The 16,328-nt window shown below is 36.0% G+C and overlaps 1 protein-coding gene across 7 annotated transcripts in view; it reads left to right on the forward strand.

The window, feature by feature from the left end:
• Positions 1-16,328, forward strand: part of LOC102285488 (general transcription factor IIH subunit 2) — an 85,336-nt gene that overhangs the window by 5,676 nt on the left and 63,332 nt on the right. For 6 of the 7 annotated variants that reach the window (XM_070357567.1, XM_070357561.1, XM_070357566.1 and 3 more), the window contains exons 2-13: positions 2,492-2,554; positions 3,188-3,265; positions 3,587-3,623; positions 3,843-3,929; positions 4,580-4,630; positions 4,947-5,001; positions 10,995-11,100; positions 12,548-12,638; positions 12,829-12,916; positions 13,424-13,531; positions 14,017-14,080; positions 15,934-16,037. In XM_070357567.1, coding sequence (XP_070213668.1) covers positions 2,499-2,554; positions 3,188-3,265; positions 3,587-3,623; positions 3,843-3,929; positions 4,580-4,630; positions 4,947-5,001; positions 10,995-11,100; positions 12,548-12,638; positions 12,829-12,916; positions 13,424-13,531; positions 14,017-14,080; positions 15,934-16,037 — 925 coding nt within the window. In that variant the 5' untranslated portion in view covers positions 2,492-2,498. Of the gene's footprint in view, positions 1-2,491; positions 2,555-2,845; positions 2,960-3,187; positions 3,266-3,586; positions 3,624-3,842; positions 3,930-4,579; positions 4,631-4,946; positions 5,002-10,994; positions 11,101-12,547; positions 12,639-12,828; positions 12,917-13,423; positions 13,532-14,016; positions 14,081-15,933; positions 16,038-16,328 lie in introns of those variants that run through there. The other variant, XM_070357563.1, reaches the window with a different exon arrangement.

Below are 16,328 nucleotides of genomic sequence, written 5' to 3' on the forward strand. Positions count from 1 at the left end.
GAGTTCCACACCTGAAAAGCAGGACTGTTATCACCCTTGCCTCTCTCAAAGCGCTTGGCAAGTTTAGCTGTTAGGGAAAGCTTCATAAATTGCGATGTTTGGTGCAAATCTCATTGTTTACATGTAACATTCTGAGCACATGTGAAGGAATCCCACCACCAGGCTTCTCCTGAGGGCAGTGGCTTTTCTGGAGTGGATTCCCAGCGATATTTGTAAGAAGGTGGACTATTCAGTCATAGGCAGTTGAAGATGCTGCTTAAGAGGTTACCAAGTACATCTTTCTCCAGGCGGCATAAAATCCCTTCTCTATTAACTGCTTGCATTGTAAACATCCAGCTTCCCTTTGAACATCTGCAGTTATGAGGATCTTATTACCTCTGTCCTATCCCTGTAATTTCTCATTGCAGTCAGTTCGAATTAAGAAATTCTTGTATGCAGTGAGCCAGAGGTGTTCCAGATTGCAGCTTCTGCTCATTGGTTCTCACGTTGTTTCTGAACTTTGAGGGAATTAAAAGTCATAAACTAAAAATAGTTTAAATATTGATGTGATGAACGGCAGTAACCACATCTTTAAGAATTTAAGCTTTTGACTTTTTATATTCACGATAAATACAAACACACCTCCATGGAAGATCAAAATGTTCAGTTTCGTCGCTGCATGATGTGTTACTACACTCCATTAAGCCTATAAGGCACCAATATAAGTGTGTTGAGAAAGCACAGATGTCAAAACTAAGTCATTTCTTGTTATTTCAGGATACTAAAGTGGAACACCTGATCTCCTGAAACAATTGAATCCTCAGAAGTTTAGTAAACAATATCTGATTGTAGCAGGTGCCAAGAAAGCAGTGATGCCATAAAGGCAGTTTTCAATTTATCAATAGATTTTAATTCCAGAAGTTCATTTATAAAAGTCTACGTTTATTTGGATTTTTAAGTATATTTTTCTATAGAACAATGAATGAGTAGTGTGAAAATGAAAATGTTAGTCGCTCAGTCACGTCCAGCTCTTTGTGACCTCATGGACTGTAATCCACCAGGCAAGAATACTGTAGTGGGTAGTCATTTGCTTCTCCATGGGATCTTCCCAACCAAGAGATTGAGCATGGGTCTCCTACATTGCAAGCAGATTTTTTACCATCTGAGCCACCAGGGAAGGCAAGTGGAGAATGGGTCTTGGTTATTGTCCTTATCACAAAAATTAATCTTTTCCCCTGCCATTGATGGGATTTGTTTTGTCCTTAATGTCTTGGCACTTAAGATTCCTTTGATCCTTCATTTATGAAAGAAGGAAGTTGAAAGTGAGAATGTAAGGTGGAGAGGGAGATTCCATTGGGGAGGGTGGAGGTGTGAATGTGATGGGGTGTTTATTTCTTGGTTATGGTTAATAGAGCGGCTTCCTAGGTGGCTCAATGATAAAGAACCTGCCTGCCAATGCAAGAGGTGTGGGTTCAATCCCTTGGTGGGGAAGATCCTCTGGAGAAGGAAATAGCAACCCACTCCAGTATTTTTGCCTGGGAAACCCCATGGGCAGAGAAGCCTGGCGGGCTGTAGTCCATGGGAATGCAGAGTCCAATGTGACTTAGAGTTTAAACAGCAACAAATGGTTAATAGATGCCTCCCAACACCAATTTTGTCCCTGATTATTAAAAAAAATGCACATTTATATTGAAAATATGAAAATACAGAAAAGAATAAACAAAAACCCAATCATCCTTAATCCTAACATCCACTCAAAACCATTTGTCCTGTTTATTGAATTACTAAATGGTTCCGTTTTCTTTTAATAGTTGGGATTATAGTGTAGGTTTGCCATTGTATTATTTTAAAAAATTATCCTGGCTGTCCAATGGTTAAGACTCTGCCTTTCGGTGCAGTGGGTGTGGGTTTGATTCCTGGTGGGATAACTAAGGTCCTGTGTGCCATGAGGAGTGACCAAAAAATTTAAGATAGATTTTTAAAAATTAGGAGCCATAAACATTTATCATTTATGAATAAAGTAAATTTTATTAAAGAAGCTTGATTATGAAAAAATTCACACAGACACAAAGATGGAGAGGCAGTAAATGAATCACCATGTATCTATCACTCAGTGATAAGAAGTAGCAGTTGTAGCTCGTGTTGTTTCGTCTATACCTGTACCCACTTCTCATAATTCTGTGGTTCTGTCCTGTGACACATCTTTAATGCATTTTTATTTTTTATTAATTGTAAAGAGAAGCTTATTTATATTGGTGCCAAATTTGAGCATAAATATTCACATTCTTTCTTGGGGATATGAAAAAGTTCCATGAGGATTTAAACATATTTGCATTCAACTACAATTATTGAATAAATTGCAAAGAATAATATGACTTTGCAGTCTGAGTTTTCTTTTTTTTGCTTTGTATGTTTATTTCCCTCTCTTTACTTTTCAAATTTAATTATATACATCTGGTGACTATCATCTTTAATAAATTCACAGTCTAATGACTTTTTTACAATATGTAAGGAACAAAATGGATGAAGAGCCTGAAAGAACTAAGCGATGGGAAGGAGGCTATGAAAGAACATGGTAAGTAGGGCATTATTACTCTCTCTTCCCTTTTAGACGTTGTTTTAGGTGTTTTTTTTTTTTCCCTCAACAACACTTTTGAAGTATATTTTACACATGTTAAAATTCATCTGTATCTTATGTATAATTCAGCGATTTTTAGAAATTTTCAGGGCTGTGAAAACATCAACATAAACCAGTTTTAGAACATTTTTATCATTCCAATAATAACCCTCATGTCCATATACAATTAATTCCATTTCCACCTGTAGTCCTAGGCGACCATTGATCTGTCTACTTTCTGTCTTTTTAGATTTGCCCTTTCTGGACATTTCATGTAAATGTAATCATATAATATGTGGTCAGTTTTGTCTGACTTCTTTAACTGAGCATGCTGTTTTTAAGTTCATCCATATTGTAGCATGTGTAAGTAATTCATTTTTTTTATGCTGAATGGTATTCTGTTATATGTTTATGCCATATTTTTTATTCATCCTTTCTCCATTTGATGGACATTTAGATATAATTTTTGGCTGTTATGCATAATGTAGCTGTGAATATTCAGCTGCAGTTCTTTGTGTGGACATATTTTCCTTTCTCTTGGGTTAATAAAATTATAGTGTATCTTTTTAAACAATTAAATATTCCCTACAGGGAAATTCTTAAAGAAGATGAATCAGGATCACTTAAAGCTACAATTGAAGACATTCTCTTCAAAGCGAAGAGAAAAAGGTACGTAACCTTTGTGTGTGTTGCAGAGGTAAAATTCCTTTAAGGGTTTTTGTCCACCTCTGCCCACTCCCCAGTACTTCATTTGAGCTGTGTTTCAGAGAACCTCACTTACAGCCTTTTAAATAGCGAGGGTAGACCCAGCAACCTAGAGCCTCATCAGGGAAATTCATCTTCAGCGTTTTATCTCAAATACACATAATTATATGCATCCCGTAAGTTAATAATTTACTTCCCTAGAAAACTGCACTTTAGTTGAAAAGTTGTAATGATCTTTCAGGTAGTATATGTTATTTCCTTAAAACCTTTGCATACTTTTAACAGGGTATTTGAGCACCATGGACAAGTTCGACTTGGAATGGTATGATGTTTTTCTTTTTCACTTTACTGCTACAGAACTAGTTTGAGTTACACAAACATTCTGGCTCAAATAGAATAAACTTTTTAAAGGAATATGTTAAAAATATACATGTAGAATATGTAAATGCTAAGTGCCATTTTTACTTGTTGGTCAAAAATGTGTTTGAAAATTGTTTTTATTTATGTGTTTTATTTATTTGGGGGATTTTATTTTTGGTAGATGCGCCATCTATATGTGGTAGTAGATGGATCAAGAACAATGGAAGACCAAGATTTAAAGCCAAATAGACTGACATGTACATTAAAGGTACTAAAATTATTCTGATTTGTATTGCCTGTGAGGAAGGCTGCTGAATTCCAAAAGAAATGTTTTTAAAGAATGCAGTCTTTTTTTTTTTTTTTGAGGTAATGCAAACTATAGCTAAGTAGAAGTGCTACTCTGGATTACTTACCAAAATCGCTAATTATTTATGCTCTTAACTTCCACTCCACGTTAGGATCTTGCTTCGTCAGTTAGTCCTTTTCTTTATTGAATCTTCATTCTCCTTTGACTTACTTGAATTAATCTCCTCAGCTTATAAATAGATTCATATTATTCCTAACTTATTCAAGCCCATCTTCTGTTTTGCTCATTTTCCTGTTTGTCTTTTTTGAATCTTTTTCTTACTTAGATTGTTTCTGTCTTACTTGTCCGAATGGTTCCATCTTTTAAGGCTGAGCTTAAACCTGTCTCATCACTTACCATTTCAAATTCAATTTTATTTACTATTTTAATTTTTATATTTATTTAATATTTTTAAATGCATTATTTTATTTATTAATATCTTTACTACTTAATATTTTTGTAAGCTTAAAAATCATAAGAAATAATGCTTGATAAATAGATTTCACAAAACCTGTTCTCTGTGTTGTTATTTTGCTGTTACCTAGTTTTTTCTTTTTGTTTTCTTTAAACAGTTGCTGGAATACTTCGTAGAGGAATATTTTGATCAAAATCCTATTAGTCAGGTATGTAGATAAGTGATATAATTCAGAATTAGCATCCTGATATTATTGCCAAATATAATGTATTTTTTAAAACATTGGACATATGTTCTATCACTTAAGTGATTCAGATTGTGTACAAGTTACTGTGACACTTGTCAATGAAAAGCAAGATAACTCTAGAAGTTAAACAATATACAGTGAACTCATAGCTAAATTTATGTCAAAAGTTGTTCACATGTTACTTATTCCTTTTTAACTAGTCATTTATTTTAGTTACATACATTCTTATCAAGAAAAAGTAATTTAAGTTAATAATCATTTTTGTTTTTATTTTGAGATTGGAATAATTGTAACAAAGAGTAAAAGAGCTGAAAAACTGACTGAACTCTCAGGTATGCATAAAATTACCTTTTTCGCACTCAAGGACTTTGCTTTATTTATCTAACCTTGTAACCCTGTTCATGAGGTTGCCTAATAAGCAAAATGAAACCTTCCTGCAGGCTGTCTAGGTAAAACACTTTAAAAAAACTTCTGTTAAACTCTCTGTCTCTAAAATGGCCTGTTTCTTTAAAAATTTTAGTTCCCCAATCAGGGATTAAACTTGTACCCCCTGCAGTGGAAATGCAGTCTTAATTACTGGACCATCAGAGAGGTCCCTAAAATGAGCTGTTTTAAATTGAGTTCTGCACAGTGATGAATAGTATTATACTGGCTGTAAATGTTTATTCAATCATGAAAGTGTCAGGATAAAATTATTGTAATCATTCACAAGAGCCACTTAATCTTTTTTAAAAAATTATTTGTTTGTTTTTGGCTCTGCAGGGTCTTCATTGCTGTGCACAGGCTTTCTCTGGTTGCGGCGAGCAGGGACTACTTTCTAGTTGCAGTGTGTGGGCTTCCAGTTGCAGTGGCTTCTCTTGTTGTGGAACAAGGGCCCTAGGGCACGAGGGCTTCAGTGGTTGTGGCACACAGGGCTTAGTTGCCTGGAGGCCTGTGGGGTCTTTCCAGGCCAGGGATGGAACCCTTGTCCCCTGTATGGCAAGCCAGACTCAACCACTGGACCACCAGGGAAGTCCCTAAGTAAGATGTCTGTCAAGTCTACATGACCCTCCTAGTTTATAGTCTCAGCACAAGCTCCAAAGAGGGTTCTTATTGACCCTCATTAAGATCTGCCCATCCGTGAGCAGTCAAGTGGCTAAGGGAATGAAGTATTTTGTTGGTAGGCCTGGATTACATGTCTCTGCTTGAAGTAGGATAGAAGTTCCACCTGCACCATGTCGTCTAAACTGGATTATTATATAGTGAGGGAAGGATGGTTCCCCTAAGGAAAGGATGTAGGGCCAACCCTCCCGCATGTTCCCTCCCCCTAGTTAATAATAGTATTCTGTGGGTGCCTGGGAGGTAATATGTACAGAGAGGAAAAATCCTCTGGAGATTCTTATAGGCCTCTTGAGAATACAAGAGGCCTATAACCCTCTTTTCCCCTGAACAGAATCACTGCTGTAAACCACACTGAGAGTAATGTAAATATACTTTTGTTCTTATACTCATAACACAATAGGAGATTAAAAATTTTTTTGTATGGTGTGGTAGAAAGAAAAGTGGATAGAGAGCCATACTATCAAGGTTTGACTACTGGTCCTGCCATTGGGTAGGCATATGTCTTTCAGCAAATCATTTAACTTGTTAGATTTGTTTCTCAGTTATGAAAGGAAGGATTTGGACTTAGGTACTTTTCATTTCTAAAATTTATGACTCTAAAAATAAACACTTGCAATATATAGCTGACCCTTGAGCAAGTTGAGCATTAGGAGTGCTGACCCTCTGTATAGTTGAAAATCTGCTTATAACTTTATAGTTGGTCCTCTGTTTCCTTGGTTCCACATCTGAGAATTCAACCATCTGCACATCATGTAGTACTGTAGTATGTACTTAGTGAAAAAAAATCTGCATATAAGTAGGCGTACATAGTTCAAACACTTACTGTTCAAGGGTCCACAGCATATTAACTGTGGCAGATAGTTAATATTTTAAAACTTACTCAAGTAAATAAGAACACCAAGAAGTTGCAAATGAATGAATGGGCAAAAAATACACAATTCATACCAGAATAAAAAGGAATTAAACAACTGTTAAAAAAGAAAATTTAAACAAGCTAGTATTCAAAATACTAGTTTTGAATCCAAGTCTATGCCCTGACCAATAATGCTGAAGACGCTGAAGTTCAGCGGTTCTATGAAGACCTACAAGACCTTCTAGAACTAACACCCAGAAAAGATGTCCTTTTCATTATGGGGGACTGGAATGCAAAAGTAGGAAGTCAACAGACACCTGGAGTAACAGGCAGATTTGGCCTTGGAGTATAGATGAAGCAGGGAAAAGGCTAATAGAGTTTTGTCAAGAGAACGCTCTGGTCATAGCAAACACCCTCTTCCAACAACACAAGAGAAGACTCTACACATGGACATCACCAGATGGTCAACACTGAAATCAGATTGATTATATTCTTTGCAGCCAAAGATGGAGAAGCTCTATACAGTCAGCAAAAAACAAGACCAGGAGCTGACTGTGGCTCAGCTCATAAACTCCTTATTGCCAAATTCAGACTTAAATAAAAAAAAGTGGGGAAAACCACTAGACCATTCAGGTATAACCTAAATAAAATTCCTTATGATTATACAGTGGAAGTGACAAATAAATTTAAGGGACTAGATCTGATAGAGTGCCTGATAATCTATGGACGGAGATTTGTGACATTGTACAGGAGGCAGGGATCAAGACCATCCCCAAGAAGAAGAAATGCAAAAAAACAAAGTGGCTGTCTGAGGAGGCTTTACAAATAGCTGTGAATAGAAGAGAAGCAAAAGGCAAAGGAGAAAAGAAAAGATTTGAATGCAAAGTTCCAAAGAATAGCAAGGAAATAAGAGAGATAAGAAAGCCTTCCTCAGCAATCAATACAAAGAAATAGAGGAAAACAATAGAATGGGAAAAATTATTTTCAAGAAATCTTCAAGAAAATTAGAGATCCCTTCAAGAAAATTGAGAGAAGGCAATGGCACCCCACTGCAGTACTCTTGCCTGGAAAAGCCTATGGAAGGAGGAGCCTGGTAGGCTGCAGTCCATGGGGTCGCTAGGAGTCAGATGACTGAGCGACTTCACTTTCACTTTTCACTTTCATGCCTTGGAGAAGGAAATGGCAACCTACTCCAGTGTTGTTGCCAGGAGAATCCCAGGGACGGGGGACCCTGGTGGGCTGCCATCTATGGGGTCACACAGAGTTGGACACAACTGAAGTGACTTAGCAGCAGCAGCAAAAAAATTAGAGATACCAAGGGAACATTTCATGCAAAGATGGGCTCAATAAAGGACAGAAATGGTATGGACCTAACAGAAGCAGAAGATATTAAGAAGAGGTGCCAAAAATGCACAGAAGATCTGTACAAAAAAGATCTTCAGGACCCAGATAATCACAATGGTGTGATCACTCACTTAGAGCCAGACATCCTGGAATGCGAAGTCAAGTGGGCCTTAGGAACCATCACCATGAACAAAGCTAGTGGGGGTGATGGAATTCCAGTTGAGCTATTTCAAATCCTAAAAATGATGCTGTGAAAGTGCTGCAGTCAATATGCCAGCATATTTGGAAAACTCAGCAGTGGCCACAGGACTGGGAAAGGTCAATTTTCATTCCAGTCTCAAAGAAAGGCAATGCCAAAGAATGCTCAAACTACCACACAATTGTACTCATCTCACACGCTAATAAAGTAATGCTCAAAATTCTCCAAGCCAAGCTTCAGCAATATGTGAACTGTGAACTTGCAGATGTTCAAGCTGGATTTAGAAAAGGCAGAGGAACCAGAAATCAAATATCCAACATCCACTGTATCATCGAAAAAGCAAGAGAGTTCTAGAAAATCATCTATTTCTGCTTTATTGACTATGCCAAGGCCTTTGACTGGGTGAATCACAATAAACTGTGGAAAATTCTGAAAGAAATAGGAATACCTGACCACCTGACCTGCCTTTTGAGAAATCTGTATGCAGATCAAGAAGCAGCAGTTAGAATTGGACATGGAACAACAGACTGGTTGCAAATAGGAAAAGGAGTACGTCAAGGCTGTATATTGTCACCCTGCTTATTTAACTTATATGCAGAGTACATCATGAGAAATGCTGGGCTGGATGAAACACAGGCTGGAATCAAGATTGCCAGGAAATATATCAATAACCTCAGATATGCAGATAATACCACTCTATGGCAGAAAATGAAGAAGAACTAAAGAGCCTCTGGATGAAAGTGAAAGAGGAGAGTGAAAAGCTTGGCTTAAAGCTCAACATTCAGAAAAGTAAGATCATGGCATCCAGTCCCATCACTTCATGGCAAATAGATAGGGAAACAGTGGAAACAATGGCAGACTTTATTTTGGGGGGGTTCCAAAATCACTGCAGATGGTGACTACAGCCATGAAATTAAAAGATGCTTGCTCCTTGGAAGAAAAGTTATGACCAACCTAGACAGCATATTAAAAATCACAGACGTTACTTTGTCAGCAAAGGTCCATCTAGTCAAGGCTATGATTTTTCCAGTAGTCATATATGGATGTGAGAGTTGGCCTATAAAGAAAGCTGAGCACCGAAGAATTGATGCTTTTGAACTGTGGTGTTGGAGAAGACTCTTGAGTCCCTTGGACTGCAAGGAGATCAAACCAGTCAATCCTAAAGGAAATCAGTCCTGAATATTCATTGGAAGGACTGATGCTGAAGCTGAAACTCTTAATACTTTGGCCACCTGATTTGAAGAACTGACTCATTGGAAAAGACCCTGATGCTGGGAAAGATTGAAGGCTGGAGGAGAAGGGGACAACAGAGGATGAGATGGTTGGATGGCATCACCGACTCAATGGACATGAATTTGAGTCAGCTCCGGGAGTTGGTGATGGACGGGGCAGCCTGGTGCGCTTCTGTCCATGCCGTTGCAGAGTTGGACATGACGGAACAACTGAACTGAGTATTCAAAAAAAGGGCACACTCAACAACATTTTCCATGTTTTAAATGAGCACAATGAAGTTTCAAAAGCAATATATGGCTTGTTGAACCATGGAAAAACTGATACTTTTAGTGCTGATAATCTGGTTAATTTGTTCAACATTTTCTGGAAAAGAGCCATAAAAATGTTCCATAAGAGAATTACCTGGTGATCCCGTTGTTAGGATCCCGCACTCTGGCTGCCAAAGGCCTGGGTTCAGTTCCTGGTCAGGGGATTAAGATGGCTAAAGCCTGGAGGCACAGCCAAAGGAAAAAGTTCCTTGGAGTAAGCTTAGGAAATGTTATGAAAGAAGAAAAATTGTCAGTCTACAAATATTCTGTTTGCAACAGTATGTATAATAGTGACAAGTTGAAACTAATTTAAATGTTCACTGGTATGAGGATAATTTGCTGTATGATAAACTCGATGTTTTCGTTTTCGTTAAGTAATATGAAAACAGTGATGAAATAGGAGGAAAGGTCTGAAGAATACCATATTTTATTGAATCTCAGATTTTATTGTTTGTAAGATACTTTTATGAGCCCTCAAGAAGGAAACACTCTGGCATTTAACCTTTGACACAGTGTCAAATGACATGTGAATTGTTCATACCAGTTTCTTGGTGGTTTGACAGGTCTCAATTTTTCGTGGTTTCTCTTCCCTTCATTTATATTGCTTAGCATGAATTAGACAGTCTTTTCAGAGGCCATTTCAATAACAACATAACACGGTTTTGTCTCTTTGTGGAAATCCTCCTTTCTTAGGTCTTATAAAGTGGTTGCTTTCTCCCCCTGCAGAAAAACATGGAAGTGTAGGCATTCTTCCATCAATGAGTTTTTGCTTCCACTAATAACAAATTTGCGCCTTACTGTTCTGTTCCATGCCTTCTACATAAAAATATAACCTTTTGTATAAACTTAAAAAAAAAAACACTTTAAATAGAAATTAATATGAACAGCACAAGCAGTGCACGTGTTGCGGTTGGACCAGCAACGTAGCAATAGCATGCACAGGAGCAGGCAGTGGAAGACACATCGTGATTTCAGAGATGTTAAATGTGAACATATGTTAGTATTAAAAATGATGAAATAGGAAATATGAAGAGTAAAAAGTTTTACATTCTAGATTAATATTATTAAAATGGTTGCTAATAGACAAAAAGATTATTTGTATTTGAGTTTTTCAATATGAGTGAGACTTTATAACGTTTCTAGTTAAAAGTGCATCTTGCTAAACTGTAAATCAAAGGGATTCTGTTTAACATAATTTTACATAAATGTGTAAATTTGCGAGAAAGGTAAATTTCCATAGTGTATATATACATTTTTATTAAAAGATATTTTCCATTTATATTTTAGGAAACCCACGGAAACATATAACATCTTTGAAGAAAGCTGTAGATATGACTTGCCATGGAGAACCATCTCTTTATAACTCCTTAAGCATGGCCATGCAGACTCTAAAGTTAGTGTTTTACACTTACTGTTTATAATTTATTTCAACATTTTTTGAATGAGTTAAGTTGAAATGATAATGTTAATATGCATCTCCGTAAACCTAACTATAATGAAATTGTTATTAAGAGAAATATGTAACGTTATTTATAGTGTATAGTATGATGTTGGTTAATAATTTTGATTTTACATTTTAGTTGCTGAGGTATATCCTTAAAGATTTTGGAAAAATATAATTAAAGCTGTAGCAATATTACTAGTGGAGAAGAAATAATGAAAAAATTTTTTATTGAAAACTGATTATATGTGGAAGTTAATATGGTATAATAACTGAGTTTGTTGTATACTGGTTTTTGTTAACTTATTTTGTAATACATCTGTAAATTAATAATACCACTTTTCTAGCAGTTTTAACTATGTAGAATATAGCTAAAACCCCAAAGAAAGTATTCAATAGAGTTAAAGCTTATATATTTTATCCTTAGATAGTCTATCCTGAATCAAATTTTTATACCTTTAAATAATAGACTTTTTTTTTAGTTGTGAAGTAGTTGAGGAGGTAACACACACAATGAAGGTAGATACAATAGCAATATCCACAGTGAAAACTGAGCCTAACAATGAAAATTAAAGCAGGAAAGGTATAAATAATTGATAACATTGCACCAGAAAGCATAGATACCTCTATTTAGTTTAAAGGAGAACAGTTCATCATATCTTAAAATCCTGTAAGCTATCATTTAATTAAATGGTGGTGGTGGTGCTCAGTCATGTCCAACTCTTTGCAACTCTGTGAGCTGTAGCTCACCAGGCTCCTCTATCCATGGAATAGTCTAGGCAAGAATACGGAGAGGGTTGTTATCTCCTGCTCCAGAGATCTTCTCAACCCAGGATCAAACCTGTGTCTCTTGAATCTCCTGCTTGGCAGGTGAATTCTTTATCTATGTGCCACCTAAATGGTACACAGTCATTAATGTTCATGAGTATTATGACAATCACCATGAGGTTAAATTATAGTCTTTAAAAAAGAAGTATGTTACTATTTCCAGGCCACATATATGTACCTTAATGTTGATTCATATGGTATTGTCATACTTTCCAGTGTACACCTTAGAGTTTGTATGAAACCAACCTGTTAGAATGTAAGCTGCATGATGTCAGGAACCTCGTTGATCTTATCACTTTATCCTTAGAACTTGAAAGAGTATTCAGTAAATATTTATTGAATGAATAAGTGAATTATTTTTGTGTGTAGCTAATTTTAGAAAAACTGGTGTTAAGGTTTTTAGAGTATACTCACAGTTCATTCCTTTGTAATGTTGAAACAGACGGGGTTGTTCTGTAGTCTGTTTGTAAACCATGTGTACTTTTTTGTATCTGTACTAGTCTTAAGTTCTTTTTAATTAATGTAATTTATTATACTTAATTGGAGTGTTTTTTTTTTTTCCTTTTTTTAGACACATGCCCGGACATACAAGTAGAGAAGTCCTAATCATCTTTAGCAGCCTCACAACCTGTGATCCCTCTAACATCTATGATTTAATCAAGGTAGAACCAATAATTTCTTCATAATCAAAACCAGTTACAGCTCTAAAGAGAATTATTTAGAGTTCTCTAAATTTATTACTAGAATTCTCAGAGTTTATTACTAGTTTTTAGAACATTCTATTTATCAAGCATATTAATTGTTCTTTTTTTTCTTCCCTCAAAACTCTCCATTTACTTGGATTTTATGAAGAGTCTAAAGGCGGCTAAAATCAGAGTGTCTATTATTGGATTGTCTGCAGAGGTTCGAGTATGCACTGCACTTGCTCGTGAAACTGGTGGTATATATCTAGAATCTTCAGTATTCACTCATAATCACTATGTAAAAAGGAACAATTTATTAGTTAAAATACTTTTATTGTTTTTTTTAAGCTGCTAAATTTAAATTAGTGTGTGTCCCAAAGTCCAAAATGTGGGTAGTCATATTAAATATATCACCAGTTCTATAACCTATCATCTCAAAATGCAAGAAATTTTTAGTAGTTATGCCAGTGTTTAGAGGAACCATTATAACTACTGGAAAGCTAGAAATTTTACTATGTGTAATACTTAGTGAAAATCTTGTTAATTGGCTTTAATTAAATTGAAAATTACAGTTATTGTCAGTGAAGTCAGTTTAGAGATGTTATTTAAATAAATATTTTGAAAAATAGTAATTTAACATAAGCATTTATTTTGAAAATGAACGTTTTTAGATGGTAAAACATTTACAGAATTATATAGAAATTACAGATCATTCTTATGTCTGGAAAGCTCATGTTTCTTTTCTTTTATTCTTGTCTTGCTAGGCACGTACCATGTTATTTTAGATGAAAGCCATTACAAAGAATTGTTAACACATCATGTTAGTCCTCCTCCTGCTAGCTCAAATTCTGAATGCTCACTTATTCGTATGGGTAAGTGTTTATTTTGTATTATTTAATTAAATTAAATAAAAATATATATGAAAAATAAACTACATAGGTTTGGACATTCCAAAATTTTAAACAGAAGTATGTTCTTATATAAAGTGAAAGTAAACTATGTAATGCACTCCTCTGTTGTGTCAGAAAGTATTTAAGAATTGTGTTTTCCTTTTAAAATGTAGTATGTGTTATGTATTAAGTGTTGTTAAGTTAGAAAATATGCAGATGAAACTTTAGAATCTGAGACTATATGTATGGACATATGGTCCTCCACTTCCCCCGTTTTACTCCACTATTAATTTTTCTTCCAACTGGAAATTGCTGTCAGTTTGACCATGCTCTAATAAATGTACAAAAGACAGGAAAGAGAACTTTTGGACAACTTTGTGAGCTTTCTGGTAGGAACATTTTTAGGTTTCTATTACTTTTTTCTATTTCCTTGGGGGAGAAAAAGTAATGTATTTTCTTCCATAAAGGATTTCCTCAGCATACCATTGCCTCTCTGTCTGACCAAGATGCAAAACCCTCTTTCAGCATGGCGTAAGTAAAAACCTTAAAACTGTTTATGATGTTTTTACATTGTTAATTCCTTCCTGTAAGTTATGAATTAAAAAAGATAGGCTTGAAATATAATGACTTTTGTAGACAATTACTTATTATGTAGCTGTAAAAAGGAGAGAGAACTATATATACTCCTGTAATATTACTGGCTAAAACAGCAGGGTAGAGAAAAGTGTGTCATATGCTACCGATCATCTAACAAACTGTGGAAAATTCATAAAGAGATGGGAAGACCAGATCACCTGACCTGCCTCCTGAGAAATCTGTATACAGGTCAAGAAGCAACAGTTAGAACCAGACATGAAACAGTGGATTGGTTCAAAATTGAAAAAGGAGTATGTCAAGGCTGTATATTGTCATCCTGCTTATTTAACTTATATGCAGAGTACATCATGCGAAATGCTGGATTGGTTGAAGCACAAGCTGGAATCAACATTTCTGGGAGAAATATCAACCACCTTGAATCATTAGCTGAGTGTTGATGTGTACGTTCCTATCAGGACACTCCTGGAGGCCAGAGAAAGAAGCACAGAGTGGAGCAGCAGAACAGTCCCTAGAGCTCACGTGGGCAGGGAACGGCTCATTCCCACCAGTCAGTGTGGAAAGGCCTCTTAATGTCACAGGCATTGAATGGAGTCCACAGTAATGAAACCAAATTTACCCTAGACTAGCAGCTGTTCTGGACAGCCAGCAAACTTAAAAGCAAGTTTTGGCATCAAACTATTTGCTTAAGTGTATTTTGGAAAAAGAAACACAACATATTTAAATCAATACAAAAAAAAATCCATCACCAAAAGCAGAGCAAAATTCACAGTATCTGGCTGCCAATCAAAAATTACCAGTCATGCATTATAGACAGAGAATGAACTCATGGTTGCCAGGGGGAAGGATGGGGAGAAGAGATAGGAAGTTTGAGATCAACGGGTACGCACTGCTGTATTTAAAATGGATAACCTACGAGGACCTACTGTATATAGCATAGGGAAGTCTGCCTAGTGTCACATGGCAGCCTGGATGGGAGGGGAGTTTAGGGGAAAATGGATATGTATATATGTATGGCTGAGTCTCTTGGCTGTCCAGTTGAATCTATCACAACATTGTCAATCAACTATGATATAAAATAAAAAGTTTTTTAAAAAGTTTACCAGTCATGCAAAGAAGTATGAAGGTATGACCCATAGCAAGAAGAAAAATCATAGAATGGAAACATATCAGAAATAACACAGTTGATAGAATTAATAGGTAAGGTGTTAAAATTATTGTAAATGTATTCTGTGTGCTCGGGAAAATTAAAGAGTACATGAATTTGATAAGAGATAGGGAGGATAGAATAAAGACCCCAATCACATTTCTAGAGATGAACAATACAGTGTCTTAGGAGAAAAATATACTAGATTAAGATTAATGGCAGTGAAGTGAAGGGAAGTGGAAGTTGCTCAGGACTCTTTGAGACCCCATGGACTATACAGTCCATGAAATTCTCCAGGCCAGAATACTGGAGTGGGTAGCCTTTCCCTTCTCCAGGGGATCTTTCCAGCCCAGTGATCGAACTCAGGGCTCCTGCATTTCAGGCAGATTCTTTACCAGCTGAGCCACAAAGATTAATGGCAGATTAGTGATTAAAGAAGAGAAGTGAATTCAAAGACATTAATAGAAGCTATTCAAAACAAAACAGAGGAAAAAAAAGACAAATGTGAACAGAGCATAAGTGAGCTATGAAACAACTTAAAGGTTTTAAAGTTACAGTGGCATCCCTTCTTTTGCTTTAACTGCTCACATCTTTGTATATCACTTTTTAAAAAGTAATATTTCCTCCCCCCGCCCGCCAACAGGCATCTGGATAGCAACACTGAGCCAGGACTTACATTGGGAGGCTATTTCTGCCCCCAGTGTCGGGCAAAGTACTGTGAGCTTCCTGTCGAGTGTAAAATCTGTGGTAAGAAACCAACTGTTCATTTTCTAGTAAATTAATCTTGGATAACGTCTTACCTATATTGCTATTAAATATAAATATTAAGCTCTGCTTATCTTTCTGGATTTGATCTGTTAAAAGAGACATAGGCTGTTTTTTTCATTGTGTGCCTAGTACTTCATTTTTAAGAATAAACATGGCATTATGGATGTTTCCTGGTTCTCTTTCCAGAAAAACTATGTTCTTTAAAGACAGTGCAGTAGGTCTAGTTGACGTTTTTGCTTCTCTTCATGAAATAAATACATATGAGGAGAA

Source organism: Bos mutus, chromosome 20 (genome assembly GCF_027580195.1).
Source record: "Bos mutus isolate GX-2022 chromosome 20, NWIPB_WYAK_1.1, whole genome shotgun sequence".
Taxonomy (NCBI): domain Eukaryota; kingdom Metazoa; phylum Chordata; class Mammalia; order Artiodactyla; family Bovidae; genus Bos; species Bos mutus.